Raw genomic sequence first — 25,071 nt, 5'->3', positions numbered from 1 at the left:
CTAGAAAAAAGTAAGAGAAGAAGGAAGAACAAGACTTCTAGATTTAGTTGGGCTTAAGTGAGCTGAGCCCAAAAAGCCCAAAATGTGAAATCTGCAACTCTAGTGCTGAGCGCCACCCAGGAGGGCGCTGAGCGCTACTTGGCCCTGCACACTTCCCCTCTAATCTGCTGGCTTTGGGTGCCCCTAGGCAGGGGGCCCTCAGCGTCATCTCAAAATTTTTAGACTTTTGCAATTTTTTTTCCAACTCAACCTGTGATTTTGAAAATTTTACATTTTTAATCATTCAATTCAACCCAATTGGACATGTTTTCACTAAAGAAACATGTTCAACTTCAAAGGAAAGAAATTTGAATGTTAAAATGACAATTTCAATTCACACTTTCAAAACTTTCTAATTCTCCAACTCAAGCTTCAACATTTCACATTTAAAACAATTAAAGTTCCATAAGCACATCACAAACATTCATCCACCAACACATATCAATGCATACTAGATCATACAAGATAAATAGCCATAATAAACAAAATAATCTGAAACAAATAACCAACCCTAAAAAAAAACCTAAATTCAACTCAAATTAAATTACATCAAAACAACCAAATAAATAAATAAATAAAAATAGAAGTTTTTGAAACACTGGGCTGTCTCCCAGCAAGCGCTTGTTTAATATCATCAGCTTGACACCATTATGCTCAATTTGGATTTTCAATATTGGTGTTCCTCTTGCTTTCATCACACCAACATAACTTCAGCAGCTTCCTAGTCACCAACTTGACTCTTCTAGAATAAGGAGCTTCAATCTCAATAACTCCATTTGCTTTAATCTCCTTAACAACCCATTTGCTTTAATCTCTTTAATATCTCTTTCCTCTTCCTGTACTTGTGGAAAGAAACAATTTTGACTCCTCTTGACTGATTTAGCAGCTTGATCAGATAAACTAGTCACGGGTAGATCTTCATTGTTGTTTTAGGACTAGTCTTCTTTACTTGAATCAACCGCACATCATCGAAGACATTAAAAGTCACCTCCTCATCTTAGTCTTTTAGTGTCAAAATTCCATCATCTAAATTAATGACAACCTTAGCTGTCTTCATGAATGGTCTTCCAAGAATGAGAGAAATCTCCACATCTTCCCCCATCTCCATCACTACAAAATCCACCAAGAATTAAAGTTTGTCAATTTGAACCACAACATCCTCCACTACTCCATAGGGATTCTTGGTGGATCTATCCGCCATTTGCAAGATTAAACTTGTAGGTTTAACCTCAAAACCACCAATCTTCTTAATCATAGATAGGGGCATCAGATTAATGTTAGCCCCTAAGCCAACTAGGGTCTTCCCTATCTCATAATTCCCAATGGTGCAAGGAATAGTAAAACTTCCCAGAGACAGTTAATGGAAATCATTGCTGCTCCCAGAGGCGCACCAGGAGCGTCCTCTTCCAATGCTAATCATCCAACCGAGTGGAGTTTGGAGAGTTTTCTTCAACACCATCCGGCCAAGTTTAGTGGGAAGTGCCTCCCTGATGAGGCAGATCAGTGGCTACGGGACATGGAAAGAATTTATAATGCTAAGAGGTGCCCAGATGAAAATCGCTTGGCCTTCACGGAGTATCTACTTACTGGAGAAGCAAGCCACTAGTGGGCGAGCGTAAGAGCAATCTTGACAGACGCTCAAAATCCCATCACCTGGGAAGTATTCCAGAGCAAGTTTTATGAAGAATACTTCCCAGACAGCGTTCGTTTTGCTAAGGAAGTAGAGTTTCTGCAACTGGTTCAAGGAGGAATGTCTATTTCTGAGTATACGAACAAGTTCAAGCACTTGGTTCGTTTCAACACTATGGCTACCAGTGAGGAGTGGCAATGCAGAAAGTTTGAAAATGGGCTGAGGAGTGATTTGAAGGTGTTAATTTCCAGCCTGTGTATCCGCTCATTTCCTGCGATGGTTGAAAGAGCCAAAGTGTTGGAGAAGAATATGGCAGAAGCGGAACAACATAAGAAGCAACAGCAGGTGGTTAGGGGACCGGTTGTATCTAGAAACAATGCTAATCTGAGAAGGACTCCTTACACTCGTCCAAATCAACCATCCAATGCAAGTGGATCTCAAGCACTGATCACTGCCGGACAGTCTGGGCAGCAGGGAACCGTCACTTGTTTCTAGTGTGGAGGGCCACACTACCGTTCGTCGTGTCCTCAATTGATAGGAGGAAAATTCTGCACTCGTTGTAGAAGGAATGGACATTTGGAAAGCGAGTGCAACAAGGGGGGACGGGCAGTAATGAGACCACCGAACGCTGGAAGGAATCAGCCTAGAGGTGGACGAGCCCAAGCAGTTGGACGTGTGTACGCTATAACAGGCGCGGAGGCAGCAAGCTCAGGTAATCTTATAACTGGTGAATGCTTGCTGTATGGAATGCCATGTCGTGTACTGTATGATTCGGGGGCGACTCACTCCTTCATCTCGAAGGCGTGTGTTGAAAAACTGGGAATAGCTGAGAGAGAGATGCAGTTCGACTTGGTGGTATCAACCCCAGCGGCTAGAGAGATTAGGACGTCTACCGTATGCATTAGATGTCCTATTGTGGTTGAGGGGCGTAGTTATAAGGTGAACTTGATCTGTTTGCCTTTGAAGGAATTAGAAGTGATATTAGGAATGGATTGGTTGACCACCAATCGCATTCTTATAGACTGTGGTATGAAGACGTTGATGTTTCCGGATGAAGAAGAAGAAGAATTATCACTGACGCTCGGCCAATTGAAAGAAGATATTATGGAGGGCGCCAGCTGTTTCCTGATTATGACGCACGAAGATCAGGAATTCAGAACTTTGGAACAAGAACGATCGTCCAGTAGTGACAATAAAGGACGATCGGTTGTGGATGAATTTCCGGATGTCTTTCCGGAAGAGATACCTGGACTTCCCCCTCCTCGTGAAGTGAAATTCACCATTGATTTGGTGACGACGGCAGCACCCATCTCAGTTCAGCCTAATAGGATGTCGCCTGTAGAGTTGGTTGAACTTAAGAAGTAGATTGAAGAATTGATGGACCGAAAGTTTATCAGGCCGAGCGTATCACCCTGGGGAGCGCCTGTCCTCTTGGTAAAGAAGAAAGATGGCAGCTCTCGTCTTTGCATTGACTATAGACAATTAAACAAGCTGACCATCAAGAACAAGTACCCATTGCCAAGAATAGATGATTTGTTGGATCAACTGCATGGGGCCGCAGTGTTCTCTAAAATTGATTTGAGATCTGGATACCATCAAATTAGAGTTAAAGAGGAAGACATCCAGAAGACAGCGTTCAGATCTCGTTATGGGCATTATGAGTACGTGGTAATGCCATTCGGAGTAACGAACGCTCCAGCAGTGTTCATGGAATATATGAATCGCATCTTCAGGCCGTACTTGGACAAGTTTGTAGTAGTCTTCATAGATGATATTCTCATCTACTCCAAGAACCAGAACGAACATGAAGAACACTTGCGGATTGTACTTGGCATATTGCGGGAGAAGGAGTTGTACGCCAAGTTATCAAAATGTGAGTTCTGGATGAAGGAAGTTCAATTCTTGGGGCATGTGGTGTCGGCTGGAGGTATCTCAGTAGATCCGACCAAGGTACGAGCGGTACTGGAATGGGAAAGTCCGTGTTCGGTCACTGAGGTTCGTAGCTTTGTGGGACTTGCGGGCTACTACAGACGCTTTATTGAAGGATTCGCCAAGATAATGGCTCTGCTAACTCAGTTGACCCGGAAAGATCAGTCGTTCGCATGGACCGATCGGTGTGAAGCGAGCTTCCAGGAGTTGAAAGTGAAATTGACGAGCGCTCCAGTTCTGATTATTCCAGACACGGCCAAACCGTTTGAGGTGTACTGCGACGCGTCTCACCAAGGTTTGGGTTGTGTGCTGATGCAAGAGAAGCGAGCGGTAGCGTACACGTCTCGTCAATTGAAGATTCACGAGAGAAATTACCCAACGCACGACCTAGAATTGGCAGCGGTCGTTTTCGCACTGAAGATTTGGAGACATTACTTGTACGGATCTACATTCCAAGTCTTCAGTGACCACAAGAGCCTCAAATATTTATTTGATCAGAAGGAGTTGAATATGAGGCAGAGGCGTTGGTTAGAATTCTTGAAAGACTACGATTTTGAGCTGCTGTATCATCCTGGGAAAGCTAATGTAGTGGCGGACGCCCTAAGCAGGAAAGCAGTTCATGTCTCGGTTATGATGGTGAAAGAACTCAGTTTGGTTGAAAGCTTCAGGGATCTAAGGTTACAGTTCGAGTTGGAACCAAGCAGTATCAAATGCTGTAACCTTAGAATATCCAGTAACATCATTGACCGGATCAAAATGAAGCAACGCGAGGATGAAGAGCTGGTGAAGATTTTGAGAACGCTCGGTTCAGATCAAGCTAAGGAGTTTAATGCTGGAACGGACGGCCTATTGCGCTACATGGGTAGGACGTGCGTTCCTAATGATGGTGATCTGAAGCGGATTATTTTGGAGGAAGGGCATCACATTCGTCTTAGCATACACCCTGGTATGACTAAGATGTATCAAGACCTTCGAAAATCATTCTGGTGGCCTGGAATGAAGAGTGATGTCGCTCGTTTTGTGGCATCATGCTTGACTTGTCAAAGAGCGAAAGCTGAACACCAAAGACCAGGCGGTTTACTTCAACAGTTGGAGATTTCGGAATGGAAGTGGGACAACATTTCCATGGATTTCGTGACCCACCTACCACGCACGGTCAGAAATCATGATTCAATATGGGTGATTGTGGATCGGCTAACGAAGAGCGCCCACTTCCTAGCAGTTAATTTGAAGATGTCGATGACAAATTTAGCTAAGTTGTACATCAAGGAGATCGTTCGTCTGCATGGAGTACCTTCGAGCATTATTTCTGACCGAGACACGAGATTCACATCTCGGTTTTGGCAATCTTTGCAAGGTGAATTGGGAAGCAAGTTGCAGATGAGTTCAGCTTATCACCCTCAAACGGACGGCCAGTCTGAAAGGACCATCCAAACGCTTGAAGACTTACTGAGGACGTGCGTCCTAGATCACTTAGGCGCTTGGGATGAAGTCTTACCACTAGTGGAATTCACGTACAACAACAGCTTTCAGTCTAGCATTGGTATGGCGCCGTTTGAAGCTCTCTATGGTAGGAAGTGTCGAACGCCACTTTGCTGGTTCCAAGAAGGAGAGAATGTGCTAACTGGACCCGAACTGATCCAGCAAACGACAGAGAAAGTGAAGTTAATACAAGAGAGGTTGAAGACATCCCTGAGCAGGCAGAAGTCCTATGCGGATAGACGAAGAAGACCTTTGGAGTTCGCTGCAGGAGACCATGTCTTTCTTAGACTCAATTCGATCACTGGGGTAGGCAGAGCCGTTCGTCCAAAGAAGCTATCCCCCAAGTTTGTCGGACCTTACCAAATCTTGAAGAAGATCGGACTAGTGGCGTATGAACTAGCTTTACCACCTCAACTGTCGAACCTTCATCCAGTCTTCCACGTTTCCAAACTCCGGAAGTACATAGCCAACCCCTCTCATATATTGGAGTTGGAAGACGTTCAACTGCGCCAAGACAGAACGCTGGAGTTGCAACCAGTTCGTGTGGAAGACAGCCGCACCAAGTATTACAAAGGAAAGGACGTTCGTCTAGTGAAGATGGTGTGGGACGCAAAGACTGGTGACTCAACATGGGAAGTGGAGGATGCTATGAAGGACTTGTATCCCCACTTATTTACGGGTAAGTCTTAATTTTCGAGGACGAAAATTTTTGTAGTTAGGGGGAATGTAAAGCCTCGGAAAATTAAACCGTAAGCCATCTGTCAAATCAAATTAATGCATTTAAAAACCTATTCAGTGCCACTAAAACGCACCCACGAACTCTGACGCACGTCCGCCAAGTGTCGAGAATGGAATGTTCTGAAGTCAGTAGTGGAAGACAAGTGTCAGCAAGAGAACGGACGTTGATTTTTAAACAAAAGTGACTTTTCTGAAAACAGCGTTACTCTCTGCATGCACTCATCTTCTCCAAAAATATGATCTTTCGAATTCTCCACCTTCTCTCTAGAAAACCTCCACCTTCTCTCTACTGTAACTTACCACCCTCTTCTCCGATCACGTTTCAGAAACCATAGGAGCATTCCCTGAGTTGTGAGCTTCAATCTGAACCGAATAGATCCAGATTCTGAAACCGGTAAGTCTCTCGACTCTAGACGCTCGTTTCTGAGTTACATGCGAACCCAGATTCAGCTGCATGCAAGGGTATAAACTAAGTTATGTGCGTTTTCTTTTGGTTAGTCTTAGTTGGAGAACTTAAGAAGAACATTGAGGGTAGAAAGCCATAGTTGGACGAGTCAAAATCACACTCTTAGGACGTTCACTATCGGTCCAGGTAAGGGAAGCTTATTAATTTAATTGATACTTGTATGTTGTATGAACATCTGATATGGACTGGATGTATGAAATGTATGCTGTTTAATTATGCATGAACGATCGCTGTTGTACTGAATGAATAGAGTATGTGTTGGTTGAAATGTATGTTTACGGTTGATACGTATGAATATGAGATGAGTTATTACTTTGCAGTATGAATGATTAATGTGAATCATATAAAGTTTGTAAATTAATATGAAGTTATAAAGTATGAACTTATATGTTGAAACTTGATATTTGAAATAGACGAAAATCTGAATTATGAAATCCTTACTATGATAAAATACGTTCGTCATCGTACGGTCTTATACCGTTCGGTTTTCTAGTAAAATATTTAAAAAGGAATTCTTTCATTTGGAAAGAATTCTGATTGAGAACGAGCGTCCTCCTGTAAAATACTATGTTTGAGCGTTCGGCGCAGCCTAGTGGTAACCGTATATCTTAAATTAATTAGAGTTATATATATTAGTAACGCTCGGTCTTATATCAAGCGTTCGTCATCAGTAGCGCTTAGTCTTATACTAAGCGTTCGTCCCAATTGGTACTCGATCTGATACCAAGCGTTCGTCCTAAGTAACGCTCGGTCTTATACCTAGCGTTCGTCCTAATGAACTTTCGATCGTATACATAGCGTTCGTCCTAAGTAGTGTTCGGACTTATACCGAACGCTCGTCCTTACCTTTGATTTCTTAACGGACGTAAATAGCGTTCGTCCAAATACTTAGTAAATGTATATTATCGCGTTCGGTCATTGACTGGCAGTCGATTCCTTTAAACGAATGGTTCTCAGTGTAGTTAATTACTCGTCTTGTTGTATCTTTATCCAATTGGATTCGGCCTAACATCTTGGTACTTAAAATATTCTGAGTATTGATTGTATCACTCTAGAGTCAGTTCATTCAACTGATTTGAGTAGCAATGACGTTCGTCAAATAATCATGTGTCGATTCATTCTGATTGGCAACGAGTCCTTCTAAGTCTCGCTTTTAACGTTCGTCCTCTTCCTTCAAAAGGCTGAACGTTCGTTGTTTTGGGTAATTGAAACTAAAGATGAAGATGATAATAAAGTATGAAGTTTTAAAGGGTGAACACTATATTGAGTGATTATACGATTATGGATTTTGGACGAGCATTCCAGGGAGGAACGACTCATATATGTTGAATATGAAATTTGGTAAAGTATGACTGTGGGCATGCTAATGCTGGCTGGTCCATCCTGATGTTCCGTGAGTACTCATCCTCACGTAGAGGGGGTAGGTCATGTGTGGGAACGACAGGAGGTTCTATTCCTTAGGGGTACTTTGGATAGGACTAACCTCGAGTGGCAGCTGTTGAGTGTATCCTAGTTACTACACCACTCGGGTGCAAGGACGCCTATAGCTACACAGATTCATACAGTCCGGACGGTCTGTCTAATTATATAAATTTCTTGATGTTATATGTTATGTTACATGTTGTGTGAATTGAAATGTTAAACGTATATGTTGACGTATGAATTAAATTATATAAGCTTACCCTTTCGTTTTCCTTGTGTTGTCATTTGTCTATGTACGTTCGTCCTATCGTTGCAATGATCATCCGTGTGGATGTGAGCAGAAGGCGACGCCACTCTGGAGGATATCATTGAAGAAGAAAATCTGGTTGAGGTGGAAGTCAAAGCCGAGCCTTAGAACGCTCGTTCATATTAGGAGTTTAGATATTAGCTTTTATTTTGACGTTCGGTTGTTTAATTTATGTAAAACCGTTCGTTCTAAACTTTCACTGTTTCCGCTTTGTGTATTTTAGTTCTGTACTTAAGCCGTTCGGCTTTTGAACCTCGTTTTATTAGTGTAAAGACTGCATTGTTTAACTATTAAATGTAATTAATTCTGATTTATGGTAATTACTGTATTTTGGGATGTTACACTTGGCATACTAGAAATAGAAAAGCATAATTTTTTTTAACAAAACAAAATAAATAACGCCTTTATACAAAAAAAGACAGTAATTGAAAATATCATTACTAGTTATTAAATCAACATGAAGAGAAAGAACTACTCTTGGGAGCCCTTTTTATGTGTGTTTAAATTTTTTATTTTTTTTCCATATTATTTGGAATTTTCTATCCATCAAAATCTGTTATTGTTTCTCCTCTTCATGTACCCGTTAGGATTAATGATTTTTTTTGTATTGTTAACAGTTGAATATATAGAGCGTCTAGATATTATAATTTTCAGCTAACAATTCCAGTACCATGAATTCTGAGCTATGACTTTTGACCATTTTTTCACAAAAAGTTACAACTCCTGATTCTGTCACCACTCCCTTCTCCAACCTTTTCCTTTGTGATCTTTTTGAGTTTCATATGATAAAGCAAACCTATTTACCACAAGCCTGAATCTTCCATCCCATTAAAAAAACATAAATAAAATATGATCAAGTTTTGACAAAAATTCCAAATTAAAACTCATGAAAACATGAATTCTCTAATTCAATTAGAATGCACTGATAACTGGTTAGTTAAAGAGAGAATAGAGTGGGAAACCTATGAGAAACACATAGTGACACTTGAACTACCAACAAGTTTGTGAGAAACTATATTAACAACATCAACACTTGTTCTTAACTTGTAATATTATAAAAGACTCTGAACATTAAACATAATTGCACTTAGTATATGTAAACTCTTTGCCCCAAACTTTGTTTGTTATATTGTAACATCCCAAAATACAGTAATCACCATATAATAGAATTAATTACATTTAATAATAAACAGTGCAGTCTTACACTAAAATTTGAAAGCACGATCGTGGCCGAACGGCCTTACAAAACGAGATACAAATATTAGAGAGGTTCAACATAAGCATAATGACCGAACGGTTTACAAAGCAAAATACCGAACGGTTATATAAACAAAAGGGAAGGTGGTCGTTCGAAGACAACGCACTACTATCTAAACTACACAGCGAACCGAACGTACTACTGCTCGGCCTTTACTTCCACGTCCATCAGATTCTCTTCCTCCAAAAGTCCTTCTTCCAGCGCCTCTTCTAGTAACGCATCACCATCTGCTCACATCCACACGGATGATCATTACAAAGACAAGACGGACGTACAGATACAGGACAACATAATGAAAAAACAGGGTAAGCTTATGTAATTTAATTCATGCATACACATACATTTCAAATAATCCAACACCAAATAATGTCAACGTACGTATCATACAAAGCCTATTCACGAGACTGACTGTCCGGACTGTATGAAATCTACGTAGCTACAGGCGTTCGTGCACCCGGGTGATGTAGTAACTGGAATTCTCATCAGCTGCCACCCGAGGTTAGTCCGTTCCGTCCAAAGTACCCCAAGGACTAGGACCTCCTGCCGTTCCCACACATGACATACTCCCCTCTACATGAGGACGAGTACTCACGAAACATCAGGATGAACCGCCAGCATTAGCTTCCCACAATCATACTTTACAAATTCCAACATTCATCCAAGAGTCGTTCCTCCCTGGAACGCTCGTTCAAAATCCACAACCATTTATTCGTCTCATATATTATTCATCCTTTATAATCTTTCACTTTATTTTCATTTTCGTCTTTCATTCCAAGTACTTAAAATAACGAACGTTCAGCCCTCTTCATAACAAGGACGAACGTGAGAAACGAGACCGAGAAATCCCCCGTTCCCGAACAGAATAAACCGACTACAATAATACACCATATATGACGAACGTCATTTACCACTTGAATCAGTTGAATGAACTGACTCTCGTAAGTTCAGATCAATACTTCAAAGAATAATTTAAGTACAGAGGCTCTAGGCCGGATCCAATGGACATAGACACCTCAAGACGATGATAGAACCATACTTAGAATAATTCAATTACAGAAACCGACTGCCAGTCAATGACCGAACACGGTAAAAGGATTTACTGAATTTGGACGAACGCTGTTTCAACAAGTTTGATAATCAAAGACGAGGACAAGCGTTCGGTATAAGACCGAGCGCCACTCATCAGGAACGCTTTGGGTCGAGACCCATAACTGATTTAAACTCATAATAGAAATATTAATAGTATTAAATATAATACGGTATGGTGAAGATAAAGTTTAAGAATGACTAAGTATCCAAATATGTACAAGTTTCTCAATTACTCACATAACACTCAGGGCATCCACGCTTGGCCGAACGCTCAAACATAGCACTATTACAAGAGGGCGTTCGTCCTCACTAGAATTCTTTCCGAATGAAAGAATTCAATTTCAAAGAAGTTACTAACACACCGAACGGTCGAGGACCGTTCAATGACGAACGTACATTACCATAGGGAATTTATATTCAAAGTTACATTTACATTAAACTCATTTCTCAGCATATAATTTCATATTTTCAAATACTCATATCATAGTACATTTCATATTCCTCATACATCAGATCATAATCATTATCATATATCAAAAAATCATATATCACAAAATCATGATTCATACAACTCACAGAACATCCATACAGCACAATCAAACATATGAATTAAATTGAATAAGCTTCCCTTACTTGGATCTGTGAGCGAACGTCCTAAGAGTAAGATTCTGATTCGCCCGATTACCGCTTTCTACCCTCAACGATCACTTAACTCTTCCAACTAAATCTAACCACATGAAAATCAAAATACTTAGACTACACCCCTGCATGCAACCAGAACTTGGTTTTGCATGAAACCTAAGAACGAACGACTAAGGGAAGAAACTTACCAGCTCAAACTTGAACTTGTTCGGTTTAAGAGGAAGCTTGGGACGCCGGGAATACTCCTACGGTGCCTGAACGGTGATCGGAGCAGAGAAAGGTGAGTTTTCAGTAGAGAGAAGGGAAAGGTTTTCTAGAGAGAAGAAGGAGAAAATGAAAGATCAGATTTTTGGAAGAAGAAGGGTGCACGCAGAGAGAGTGGGAAAAAGGTTTCAGAAAAATCATTTTTCTTCCCAAGTAAAACGAGCGTACACTCTCCTGTGGACACCTGTTCTCCACTACTGATTTTCGAATCTCCTTCGCTTGACACCTGGCGTCCGTCATCTGAGTGTCAATTTCCCCTCTTAACACGTGAACTCCACTAAATCAATATGTGTGTGTGGATCTCTTTTCTGGTTTTGGATGCATTTTTAATGAGATTAGACAGGTGGGTTTGGATGCATATTTACAAGGTCTGACATATATAAACTTATTTAGGTTGATCTGGGATTTTCAACCATCACAATGTAAAATCTGGATCTTATGTATATGGGTTGAAATTATATGTTTTTCTCTCTAAACAACTATTTCTATTTTACATTAAATTAAAAATACTTTTTCCAGCCAATTAATTGAATTTCAACAACCGAATCGTGAATGTGCTTAAAAACTCCCCAGATGCATATTGGAAAAATACATCTCTTGCACTGATCTATAAGAAAATTCTAAATATTTGCTTACATTTTTTAATATAGTAATTACTATTAAGTAAATTTTCTCTTAATTGTCCTATATACTAAAATTACATCCTTTGAGTCTCCGTGCAAAATTTCACAAATGCTGCGTTTATCAAAACTAACTAAAAATTTGGCTAAAACCTGCCAAACAAAACTACAAATTTAGCTTAAAGTTGAAAAACTAATTCCACAATCAAAATTGATGACAAAAGTGATTATATTAACTTATTAAATTTGACGTTTTTGGTAGAATTATATGATAAAATAACTTATTTACATAAAATAGCATAGACATGCCAGTATTACGCTTTTTATCGCATCGTAAAAAATATACTCGAGTATTTATTATTCTTGTAACATCCCAAAATACAGTAATCACCATATAATAGAATTAATTACATTAAACAGTTAAACAATGCAGTCTTACACTAAGATTAGAGTTAATAAACCAAACGGCTTTAATTACAGACTTCCATACAATAATTCAGAAATAATATAATCTTGGACGAACGGTTTACAAAACTTCTATACCGAACGTCAAAACTAAAACATCTATTCTCTAAAATGAACGGGCGCTCTAGGGCTCAGCTTTAACTTCAACGTCCACCAAGTTCTCTTCTTCGATAACGTCCTCCAAAGTAGCCTCGCCTGCTGCTCACATCCACACGGATGATCATTGCAACGACAGGACGAACGTACAAGGACAACAGACAACACAAGGAAAACGAAGGGTAAGCTTATGTAATTTAATTCATACATCAACATATAAAATAAACATTTCAATCCACACAAGCATATAGTTCAACATATAACATCATACGAAATCTATTACTAGACAGACCATCCAGACTGTATGAATCTGTGTAGCTACAGGCGTTCTTGCACCCGAGTGATGTAGTAACTGGGATACACTCAACAGCTGCCACTCGAGGTTAGCCCTATCCAAAGTACCCCTAAGGACTAGGACCTCCTGCCGTTCCCACACATGACCTACCCCCTCTACGTGAGGACGAGTACTCACGGAACATCAGGATGAACTGCCAGCATTAGCATAACCACAGTCATACTTTACCAAATCCAATATTCAATATATATGAGTCGTTCCTCCCTAGAACGCTCGTCCAAAATCCATAATCGTATAATCATTCCATATCATGTTCACCCTTTAAAATCTTGTACTTTATTCTCATTTTCATCTTTAGTTTCAAATACCTAAAATAACGAACGTTCAGCCCTCTGAAGGACGAGGACGAACGTTAAAGACGAGACCAAGAAAGACTCGTTTCCGAACAGAATAAAGCCGACACATAATTATTTGACGAACGTCATTGCCACTCGAATCAGTTGAATGAACTGACTTTAGAACGATCCAATCAATATTCAGAATAATTTAAGTATAAAGGCTCTAGGCCGAATCCAAATGGATAGAGATACAACAAGACGAGTAATTAACTATTCTGAGGACAATTCATTTAAAGAGACCGATTGCCAGTCAATGATCGAACGCGGTAATACGCATTTACTAGAATATTTGGACGAACGCTATTTACACCCGTTTGGTAATTAAAGGTAAGGACGAACGCTACTTAGGACGAACGCTAGGTGTAAGACCGAGCGCTTCCTATTACGAACGCTAGGTGTAAGACCGAGCGCTACTTATTTCGAACGCTCAGTATAAGACCGAGCGTTACAAATTTTTAAAGCAGAAGGGTATAATTATATTATTTTATTGCAGATACTCGGATACCACTAGGCTGAACCGAACGCTCAAACCTAGTATTTCGCAAGAGGACGCTCGTTCTCAACCAGAATTCTTTCCGAATGAAAGAATTCCATTTTAAACCGTTTACTAGAAAACCGAACGGTAGAGGACCGTTCGATGACGAGCGTACCTTATCATAGTAAGAATATCATATTTCAGATTTTTCATCTACTTTTCAACTCACATTTTAACATATCAATTCATATCTTATAACTTCATATCCAATATCAATTTACATACTTTACAGAATTCCACATTAATAACTCATACTTCATAGTGATAACTCATATTTTCATTTATACATCTCAAACATCATCATACATGTCAATCAGCATGCATCATATTCATTTAATCAACTCAGACGAACGTTCATACAAAACATAGCATATGAATTAAATCAAATAAGCTTCCCTTACCTGGATCAGTGGTGAACGTCCTAAGAGTATGATTTTGACTCGTCCAACTATGGCTTTCTACCCTCAACGATTTTCTTAAGTTATCCAACTAAGTCTAACCAAAAGAAAACGCAGAAGAATTTATTTTATACCCTTGCATGCAGCCAAATCTTGGTTTTGCATGTAACCCAGAAACGAGCGTCTATGGTCGAGAGACTTCCCGGTTTCAGAACTTGGATCTGTTCGGTCCAAATTGAAGCTCACGACTCAGAGAATGCTCCTACGATTTCTGAATGTGAATCGGAGAAGAGAGTGGTGAGTTACAGTAGAGAGAAGGGGGAGAAAATGAAAGGTTAGATTTCAGGAGGAAGAAGGGTGCATGCAGAGAGTGGGAAGAAGGTTTTCAGAAAAATTAGTTTTCTTCCCAAAGTCAAACGAACGCACTCTCTCATACGGACACCTGTCTTCCACTACTGAATTCAGAATGTTCTATTTTGACACTTGGCAGTTGCGCGTCAGAGTTTGTGAGTGCGTTTTTAAGTGGTCTGAGCAGGGTTTCAGTGTATTAATTTTGATTTGACAGGTGGTTTACGGTGTTAAATTTCCAAGGTCTTACAATTCTTCTTTTCAATTACTTTAATTTTTTTTTAATTTTCACGAATTAGTCATATACAACAATGTAAACTAGGGATTTTTCCATTCTGAGTACACAAATTTTTCTTCAAAATAACCTCAGTATAATTATTTTCTCTATATTGATACATTATAATAGTTAATTTTTCTACAACTACCCAAATCAACTTTTATTTTTTTCTATTTCCTGCATCAAGTAAATAGAAAACATCAACTAAAACATTCCTTTTAATATATTTTTAATTATAATATTTAATATAGATAAAAAAATTAAATGTTAATTTATACCTTGGACATTCTTTTTGTTAATTTTAATAAACAAATAAATTACATTAATTTTTCCTTGTATTTTTCACTTCTAGAAAATCTTACGGGAAAAAAAAAGGTGTTTGTACTTAGTCAGTCTGTAAGGAACCGCACGTCCCTTATATATATTTTTTTAGAAAAGGAGATGGGAAGGGGGCGGCTGCACGTTCAGAAAGAGGAGAGGGCTCCACGTCCAGCAATGAATGGCAGCAGCAGCTCGTGGGTGGTGGGTCTTCCCACTTTGAAGTGCCCAGCCACCAAGAAACACCATCATTTCCATCAATTAGTGTGCTTGGCACTAAGAATGGAAAGGAGTGGCTGAGAGTGCAGAGTTTTCCTCTTAAAGGGAAGAGCCGTGGGTTCAAAGATGGATTGGAAGAGTTGCTGTAAGTTCTGGGAGAGAAGTGGAGAGCTTTTGGAGTTGGAAGTGTGACACCCGGGCATGACGAGGGCGGGGAGTGACGCCGGTGCAGGGAGCATGGTGCAGGGGGCACAGACAAGGAGCGGCTCCTGGCAGGCTTCCAGTGGAAGGGGCACATGGATGAATCGAACATACACCGGAATGAGAGGGATATGGAGACTGTGTAGGTATGGGACTATACGGTTGAAGGATAGCTTAAAGGAATTAATTTGACTACTCATATCACCAAATGCATTTGCTTTTCGGTAGCCTGACCCATAAGAACTCCATGGTTAAGCGTGCTTAGCCTGGAGTAATTCTGGGATGGGTGACCTTCTGGGAAGTTTTCTTGGAAAGTGTGCGAGTGAGGACAAAGCACACTGGAAAGCCTCGTGGTGATCTGTGGGGGTAGTCGATGGTCCCTATGAGTTGCCGGTTGCCGGGACGTTACATAGTTAAGAAAATTAATACAGAAATAACCAAGGTTCGCTACTTACAACGAACGCTTGGTATAAGACTGAGCGATGCTCAAACATAGCATTTCACAGGAGGACGCTCGTTCTCAATCAGAGTTCTTTCCGAATGAAAGAATTCCATTTTTAACCATTTACTAGAAAACCGAACGGTATAAGACCGTTCGATGACGAGCGTACATTATCAAGGTAAAATATCATTTTCAGATTTTTCATCTATCTTAACTCAACGTTTCTCATACGATTCATATCTTTACAATTTCATATTCATCATTAAATCACATACTTTATAGGATTCATATTAACAACTCATGCTCTACATTAATCATCCATTTCCAAATTCATACGTATCACCATCAACATGCAGTTCAACCAACATAAACCATATTCATTCAGTACAACAGTGCTCGTTCATGCATAATTAAACAGCATACATCTCATACATCCAGTCCACTTCATGCTTTCACACAACATACAAGTATCAATTAAATTACTAAGCTTCCCTTACCTGGTTCAGTAGTGAACGTCCTAAGAATGTGACTTTGTCTCGTTCAATTTATGGCTTTCTACCCTCAACGATTTCCTTAAGTTCTTCACTAAATCTAACCAAAAGAAACGTAGAAGAATTTAGCTTATACCCTTGCATGCAGTTGTATCTGTGTTCGTATGCAACTCAGAAACGAGCGTCTAGAGTTGAGAGACTTACCGGTTCCAGAACCTGGATCTATTCGGTTCAGATTGAAGCTCACAACTCCGGGAATGCTCCTATGGTTTTTGAAACGTGATCGGAGAAGAGGGTGGTGAGTTACAGTAGAGAGAAGATGAAAGGATTCTAGAGAGAAGGAGGAGAAAAATGGAGTCTGAGTTTGGAGGGAAGAAGATGAGTGCAAGAGAGTGGAAGGGTTTTCAGAAAATTCTTTTTGTTCTTCCCACGTCCGCACGAACGTGTGTCTCTCCCGTCGACACCTGTACCCCCCATTACTGACTCCAATTCTATCCCGGTGACACTTGGCGTGAGTGGCAGAGTTATGAAAGTGCGTTTTTAATGCACTGCAGAGGGGTTTTCCATGCATTAATTTGATTTGACAGTGGTTTACGGTTTAAATTTCTAAGGCCTCACAGTAGAAATAATTTATGTATTTGAGGTTTGTGTTATTAAGTGATTTGATGAACGATTTGTGCTTAGAGTGATCTTGTTTAGTATGAATCCGTATGAGTGGTGGTAGAATATTGTTGTTGAAGCAAATCTGGGAAGAAAGGGGATGAAAAATGGGGTCTCTGGGTTTCTGGAAAATCTGGTATGATTCTGCAGGATTCTGCAGAATTCTGCAGAAACGCACGTTCGTCCGCACAGTGCTCGACCAATTAGTGGTCGGCCAAAATATCCTGAACGTTCGGTCAATCTCGAATGTTCGGTCCTAAAATTGGTAGTTTCAAGCGTTCGGTTTATGTTCAGGAAGCGTTAGCGTTCGTCCTTCGTGTGAGTATACCGTTCGGTCGAGACTTTGATTTAATAGTGTTCGGTTAAGTATTGATCTGTTATCGTTCGATCTTGAATGTTTAGTATCGTTTGGTTAGAATTGGACTTAGTACCGTTCGGTCAGGCTTTGATTTATTACTGTTCGGTTAAGAGTGGTTCGGTGAGGATGGTAGACGTTCGTCCTTAAACTGGTATTCTCATAAAGTCATATTTAGCGTTCGGTTTAAATGAGGTATTCTCGGCTTGCGAGCGTTCGTTCTCAATTAAGATTCTTAGGTTTGGATCACAGACGTCCGGTCTTGGTTATTAGTGATTATAGACGATCGTCCAATTCTTAGGTGTTCTATTAATATTCAAAACGTTCGTTCTAAGGATGTTGAGTTTAATAGTGTTTGATCTTGAGTGATCGGTTTTGGTTTACTGTTGTTCGTAAGCGTTCGGTCTTAAGTTAGGATCCTTAGGCTTCAATTTCGAGCGTTTGGTTTTGGTCTAATAGTTATCGTAAACGTTCGTCCTAATTTGGTAGTCTCGGCTGGTGAACCTGAGCGTTCGGTCTTAAATTGATAGATTTCAATTTTGAGCGTCCGGTCATGGTGAAATAGTGATCGTAGGTGTTAGTCCCTAAATTAGTATTCTCAAGAAGTGATCTTAAGCATTCGGCCTTGGTTTAATGGTGATTGTGAGTGTTCGGCCTTAATTTGGATTCTTAGATTTGGATCTTAAACGTTCGGTCTAAATTTAGATTATTTTGTGACAACTTAGATTAGATATTTTTGTTCAAATGAAAATCAAATAATCAATCCGAACTCCTAAATATCCATCATCATATGTCTATTCTAGCAAGACAACCATGATGGCAATCAACTGGCCAAAACAAGAAAGTGAACACATTACATACCATTTGTTCCACTGTTTGTTGCAAGAAACCCAAGTCCTCAGGCTAAAAATTATGATTGAATTTATTGAAGAGAATCAATATACCTGTTTTGAAGTTGTATGGTCAAAAGGTGTATATTGTGAGCAATTGTAAAGATACGGTAACTGGTCTATGGCAGAATATAGAGTTTACTTAAAAAAAATGTTGAATGTTTTGCCCTCAATAGAAACTATCATGCTCCCAGAAGAGGTATAGAAGGAGGGAAAGTATGGAGCATATCTAATATTTACAGAACATGATCTTCCACTACTAACCAAAATTCAAGATTTATAAAGTACTAAGTATAATGAATAAGAATAAATCAGATGACATGCATGTGAGCAGCTTCATTAGTGGTCACTAATAGGGATGAGACGACAGCCCAATGAAGGGTTTTGCTGTAACTACCACAGTATTCACTAACATTGATATCCATCAAAATTGAGTTCCAAAGTCAGTAACTTATAAAGAATAGTTGATCCATTTGATTGGAAAGAATTAATAAGTAAGCACCAGCTCAATGGTAAATAGAAAAGGAATGTACGCAAGAGCATTTTAAATTTTTGTCAGGAAATCTTCTTTGATGCCAATACCAGCATAAATTTTTATGTGACGAAAGGACGCACCTCATCCTTTGTTGACCGAGCCAAATTAATCTGCTTGAGCATTTTGTCATCTAAATTCTGAATTCTCTGGATCAAATGCTTCTTGGCATCCTGCCATCATCACAATTGACAGGATATTGTAAGAGTAAAAATCTTATTATATAATTTACATATGATTTTTCATATTTAGTGTGAGACCCTAGATAATTAACACTGCAACTTAAGTCAAATCAAATTTAAAAGCATTAAAACCTACCTGCAGTGCAGTCCACGTCACTGCTCAGATAATTTAAAACCCACTTACATACTCTCTGCATGCACTGAAAAACGCACGCACACACACTGACACACGCCTGCCAAGTGTCATTTTAGAACCTTCGTAAATCTGTAGTGGGGAACAGGTGGCAGTATGAGGGTGCATGACCGTTTGACGTGGGGGAGAAAATGGTTTCTCTGAAAACCACTTCCTCTCACTCTCTGCATTCACCTTCTTCCTCACGAAACTCAACCCTTCATCTTCTCCAACTTCTCTAGAACTCCCAACTTCTCTCTACTGTAAATCTCACGCCTCTCCTCCGATCACATTTCAGAACCGTAGGAACGTTCCCGGAGACACGGACGTTATTTTGGACCGAACAGAATTAGAATCTAAGCTGGTAAGTCCTCTTCTCTAGTAGTTCGTCCATTAGGGTTTCATGCGAAACAAAGTTCTGGGTTCATGCATGGATTATATTTGAGTCATCTCTGATTTGGTGTTTAGATCAAGTGAAAGTGTTTAGTAAAACTGGGGTAGAACGCCGTAAGAGACAAACCCAACCTTTGCATTAGGACAAGTTGCGTACGAATCCGGGTAAGGGAAGCTTATATATTTAATTTATACTTGTATGATTATATGAAAGCATGATATGGATTGACTGTATGAAATATATATGTATATGTACTGATTTGGTATGAATGAACGAACCCTGTTGTACTGGATGAATATGATTTCTGATTTGGTTGCACTGCATGTTGATTTTGATACGTATGAAAGATAGATGAGTAGTGTATAGTTGGATTTGATGATGTGAATAAATTCTATAAAGTATGTAAATTAATGTGGATATGAATTTATAAAGTATGAACCGTATGAATAATGTTAAAGTTAAGATAGTGGAAAAATCGGGATATGATAATTTCCTATGATAAATTACGCTCGTCATCGTACGGTCTTATACCGTTCGGTTTCCCTGAAAATGACTTAGAGTAGAATTCTTTCATTTGGGAAGAATTCGATTTGAGAACGAGCGTCCTTATTTGAATTACTATGTTTGAGCGTTCGGCTCAGCATAGAGATGTCGTACCCTTAAATTAAATAATACTGATATAAGTAACGTTCGGTCTTATACCGAGCGTTCGTCCTAAATAGCGCTCGGTCTTATACCAAGCGTTCGTCCTAAATAGCGCTCGGTCTTATACTAAGCGTTCGTTCTAAATAGCGCTTGGTCTTATACCAAGCGTTCGTCATGATTGGTGCTCGGTCATCTACCTAGCGTTCGTTTTAATGTAGTGTTCGGTCTTAAACCGAACGCTCGTCCTTATCTTCGATTCCTTAACGAACGTAAATAGCGTTCGTCCAAATACTGAGTAAATGTATATTGGCGCGTTTGGTCATTGACTGGCAGTCGATTCCTTTTAAACAAAAAGTTTCCAATGAAGTTAAGTATTCTCCTCGATGTACCTTAGTCCAAGTTGAGTTAACCTGACCTCTTGGTACTTAAAATATTCTGAAGATGGTCGTGTCACTCTGGAGTCTTTCTGATTGTTAATGGGTCCTTCTAAATCTTGCTTTTAACGTTCGTCCTCTTCATTCAGAAAGTTGAACGTTCGTCTTTTTATGAAAGTGGAACATAGAATGAAAATGTTATTAAGATGAAGTATTAAGATGTGTGAACGCTATATTAAATGATTATACGATTATGGAATTTGAACGAGCGTTCTAGGGAGGAACGTCTCAGATGTGTTAAATATTAAACTTGGTAAAGTATGACTGTGGATAAGTTAAGACTCGCTGTCCATCCTGATGTTCCGTGATACTCATCTTCACATAGAAGAGGGTAGTCATGCGTGGGAACGGCAGGAGGTCCTTAGTCCATAAGTTAACATGGGCGACGTAAGAACGGACTAACCTCGAGTGGCAGCTGTGAGAGTGTATCAGTTACTACATCACTTGGGTGCAAGGACGCTTGTAACTACACAAATTCATACAGTCCGGACGGTCGTCTTATATATATATATATATATATATATATATATATATATGTGTGTGTGTGTGTGTGTGTGTAGATGTTACATGATGTTATATGTTGAATTGTTTGATTGTGTGGAATGAAATGTTTATTGTATGTGTTGATGTATAACTTAAATTATATAAGCTTACCCTTTCGTTTTCCTTGTGTTGTCCATTGTATCTGTACGTTCGTCCTGTCTTGCAATGATCATCCGTGTGGATGTGAGCAGAAGGCGAGGCCACCCTAGAGGATGTGATCGAGGAAGAAAACTTGGTTGAAGTTGAAGTGAAAGCGGAGCAGTAGGACGCCCGTTTTTCCTTTTAGTTTAGTCGTTCGCTTTTTGGAATGGACGTTCGGTTATTTATTTTGTAAAACCGTTCGTCCTAATCTCTTGTATATGTGCACTTAAGCCGTTCGTTCTAGACTTCCTCTGTATACGCTTTATGTGCGTTACTTTTGTATTGAAGCCGTTCGGCTCTGGAACTTCAATTATGTATATAAAGACTGCATTGATTTACTGTTAATTGTAATTAATTCTGACTTATGGTAATTACTGTATTTTGGGATGTTACAATCTCTCTGGTGATTAACTGAAAATTGCAGTCTATTTCCGTTAGAATGACTTGACAGGCTAACCACTAAAAAAGTACCAAAAAAAATTACATTTTTTATTTCATGAAAACAGTCTAAATTGATAACTTAACAAAAAATTAATAATGTTTCTATTAATATTATTGATTTTTGTAAAATAAAGTATCAAGAAACACATTGATCTTTATTTTTTAGATACATTAAAAAGATAAAAGAAACATAGTATGAACCCTAAGTTTAAACACATTTTTACATGCATCAGAAAGTGAGTTTACCTTGTTGGCAAAAAATCACTTTTTTGATTACCAAAAGAAAAAGGAATTCCATAAACCAGTTATCGTACAGAAGAAAAAGAAAATATTAATTCTAAGTAGTAGTCAATCATTGATTGCCATTCAAAGTCAAACGAAAACCATACGCATCATTGAATTGAATTTGATTTTTTCTTTTCTATTACAGTACCTCGTCTCGTTCTAGATGTTTTGTTCATGGAGCACAGACCTAACTTTTAAACAATAAAATACATAAATGAATAAGAAAAAAAATATTTATAGAAAATTGTGTATAGTGACTTCAAGTCTAAGGATTGTATATACCCTAGTCATTTCCAGAAAGTCTGGTGACAATTTGAACTATTTATTTATGTAATTAGGGTTCTATACATCACTAACTTCTCAATTATATGTTCATGTGAAAGTTTGATATATATTTCATATTTGACCCATCATCAACCAACCTACTCACACACTAGTCTTAATATAGTATTATTCTAATGAACAATAATATTTAACTATAGATAGTCTTAGAAAAATATTAAATAATTGATTTAAATTCTAGGTTGATTTTTATATTTGTTTGAAAATTTCAATTTGATTATTAGATTTTAAGTATTTTCAATTGAGTTTTTTTTAAAAAAAGAAATATACATAATAAATAGACTCTTTTTATTAATTTGATTTAAATTGTGTTGAGTTATAATATTAAATGAATTATGTGTTATTTGGTTTTCTTGACGTGTTTAATCCATCTCTTTCACATGTCGTCTCCTTATCCTTCGTAAGTGCATGTTTATGTACGCATTTATGTTTTAAATATTAAAATTTTGATAAGATTCCTGTGCGATTCATTTAAAACAATTAAAATGAATATGTGACGATTGAATTTATTTGAAAAGAAAGAAAAGGCTAAAGTGTAATCGGAGAAAATTTCTAGACTTTTGTGTAATTTTGGACAAGTGTAAATCTATTATATATTTTAAAAGATAATTTGAAAAAAATATATCTTAAAATATCTTATTTAAAATTGTTAAATACTTATTTAACTATATCAGTAAATATGAACAAAAAGATAATATTTATCCAATCTTTTTGAATCTAGAAAATATATTATCAAATATAAATCTTGAATATTTGAAAAATATTAGATATAAGATAAAAAATCTTATCAACAAAAAATTCAGAGTTCAAACCGGATCAAACCTATACAAAAGAGACTCAAGAGAAAAAAAATCTTAACTCATTCATTCACTCAAACTCGTCTAATGGAATTAGTCTAATTCATTCCAATTGTTTCTAATTAAGTTTCCTATTTGTTCTTCAATCATTAATTCACAATCCCGATTCATTGGGAGATAAAGGGAAATATGTCTGAAGGAGAAAGGTTGAAAGATCAAAGAGAGAAGGAAGAATTAGAGCAGCATATGAGAGATCGAGATGCAGCTGGGACACGGAAGTTGACTGAACATAAATTATTACGAAAGGAGGAAGAAGAGGCAATTCGAAGATCTAGTGCTACACAGCCGGAGGATATTCAAGTTTTGAGAAAGGTTTCAAGGCAAGAATACTTGAAGAAAAGGGAGGAAAAGAAATTAGAAGAACTAAGAGATGAAATAGAAGATGAGCAATATATGTTTGAAGGCGTGAAGCTTTCGGAAGCAGAATATCGTGAACTGAGATACAAGAAAGAGATCCATGAACTTGTGAAGAAGCGCACAAAGGAGGCTGACAATGTGAACGAGTAGAGAATGCCAGATGCTTATGATGAGGAAGGTGGTGTTAATCAGGAGAAGAGGTTTTCTGTGGGTATGAAGCGTTACATCAAATTGGAAAGGCAAGGCTGAAGTATGGTTCAAAGAATAAAAATCAAGTCTCCGATGATTATCAGTACGTGTTTGAGGACCAGATTGATTTTATAAAGGCATCGGTAATGGAGGGAGATAAGTTTAAAAAGTCTTGGTATTCATGATTTGTTGAACTTTGATTTTATGGATCCTCCCCCTGCTGAGGCCTTATTAAAAGCTTTGGAGCTTCTATTTGCATTAAGTGCATTAAATAAGCTGGGTGAGTTAACCAAGGTCGGTAGACGGATGGCAGAGTTCCCACTTGATCCTATGTTGTCAAAAATGATAGTGGCTTCAGAAAAATTCAAGTGTTCAGATGATGTCATTTCAATTGCTGCTATGCTTTCTGTTGGAAACTCAATATTTTACCGTTCAAAGGATAAACAAGTACATGCAGGCAATGCAAGGATGAATTTTCACACGGGAAATGTTGGAGGCCATATTGCATTGTTAAAGGTCTACAATTCCTGGAAAGAGACCAATTATTCAACGCAATGGTGTTATGAAAATTATATACAGGTAAGGAGTATGAAACGGGCAAGGGATATCCGTGATCAACTGAGAGGGTTGAAATTGAACTAATATCAAATGAAAGTGATTTAGATGCCATCAAGAAATCTATTACTTCCGGGTTTTTCCCACACTCTGCTCGACTCCAAAAGAATGGATCTTATCGAACTATCAAACATCCACATTCTGTTCACATACATCCTAGTGCAGGGCTGGCAGATGTTCTTCCTAGATGGGTTATATACCATGAACTAGTACTCACAACCAAGGAATACATGAGACAGGTGACGGAATTAAAGCCGGAGTGGTTGGTGGAGATTGCGCCCCACTATTACCAATTTAAGGATGTTGAAGACTCGTATTCGAAAAAAGTACCCCAAGGAACAGGCAGTGTACAAAAGGACAAATAAATGACACTTTTTGGAAGAAGAAAAACGTGTCTCTTGAACATGGGATATGTTTAGGCGTGTCTCTTAAGTGCTTAAATGATATACGGTTATGCCAATTTATACAAGGTTGGACTTTTATCATACTAGGTGAGCTTCTTAGCTAGTGTATCTTAACAAAATAGGAAATAAATTTAATTGTTTCTTCGTATGGTGCCGTGGAAGTGAAAATATGGTTAATATTTTAAATATTTTGATTTTTATTTTTATTTTTATTTTTATTTTTATCTGTATTTGTTTTTTTAGGTTTAAACCCTTTTTTTATCC

At 38.4% G+C, this 25,071-nt stretch overlaps 1 protein-coding gene and 1 pseudogene across 1 annotated transcript; both read left to right on the top strand.

Annotated features, from left to right (window-relative positions):
- The first annotated feature begins 2,281 nt into the window (after positions 1–2,281).
- LOC148192758 (uncharacterized) lies at positions 2,282–3,034 on the top strand. Its single transcript, XM_088099279.1, has 2 exons — positions 2,282–2,428; positions 2,636–3,034. The coding sequence occupies exons 1-2, from the start codon at positions 2,282–2,284 to the stop codon at positions 3,032–3,034; spliced, it is 546 nt and encodes a 181-aa protein (XP_087955405.1).
- A 2,109-nt stretch (positions 3,035–5,143) lies between these two features.
- On the top strand, positions 5,144–24,768 carry LOC124836637 (pre-mRNA-splicing factor ATP-dependent RNA helicase DEAH1 pseudogene; annotated as a pseudogene).
- Positions 24,769–25,071: the final 303 nt, after the last annotated feature.

The sequence above is a fragment of the Vigna umbellata genome, chromosome 9 (genome assembly GCF_029865625.1).
Source record: "Vigna umbellata cultivar VRB3 chromosome 9, Vumbellata_1.0, whole genome shotgun sequence".
Taxonomy (NCBI): domain Eukaryota; kingdom Viridiplantae; phylum Streptophyta; class Magnoliopsida; order Fabales; family Fabaceae; genus Vigna; species Vigna umbellata.
This window is presented reverse-complemented; position numbering and strand designations above follow the sequence as displayed.

Excerpts from the sequence above, each read along its gene's own strand:
- LOC148192758 (XM_088099279.1), top strand. The coding sequence starts at position 2,282 with ATGAGACCACCGAACGCTGGAAGGAATCAGCCTAGAGGTGGACGAGCC. Across the intron at positions 2,429-2,635 it reads TGTATGGAATGCCATGTCGT|GAATTAGAAGTGATATTAGG; the intron begins GTACTGTATGAT and ends TTGCCTTTGAAG.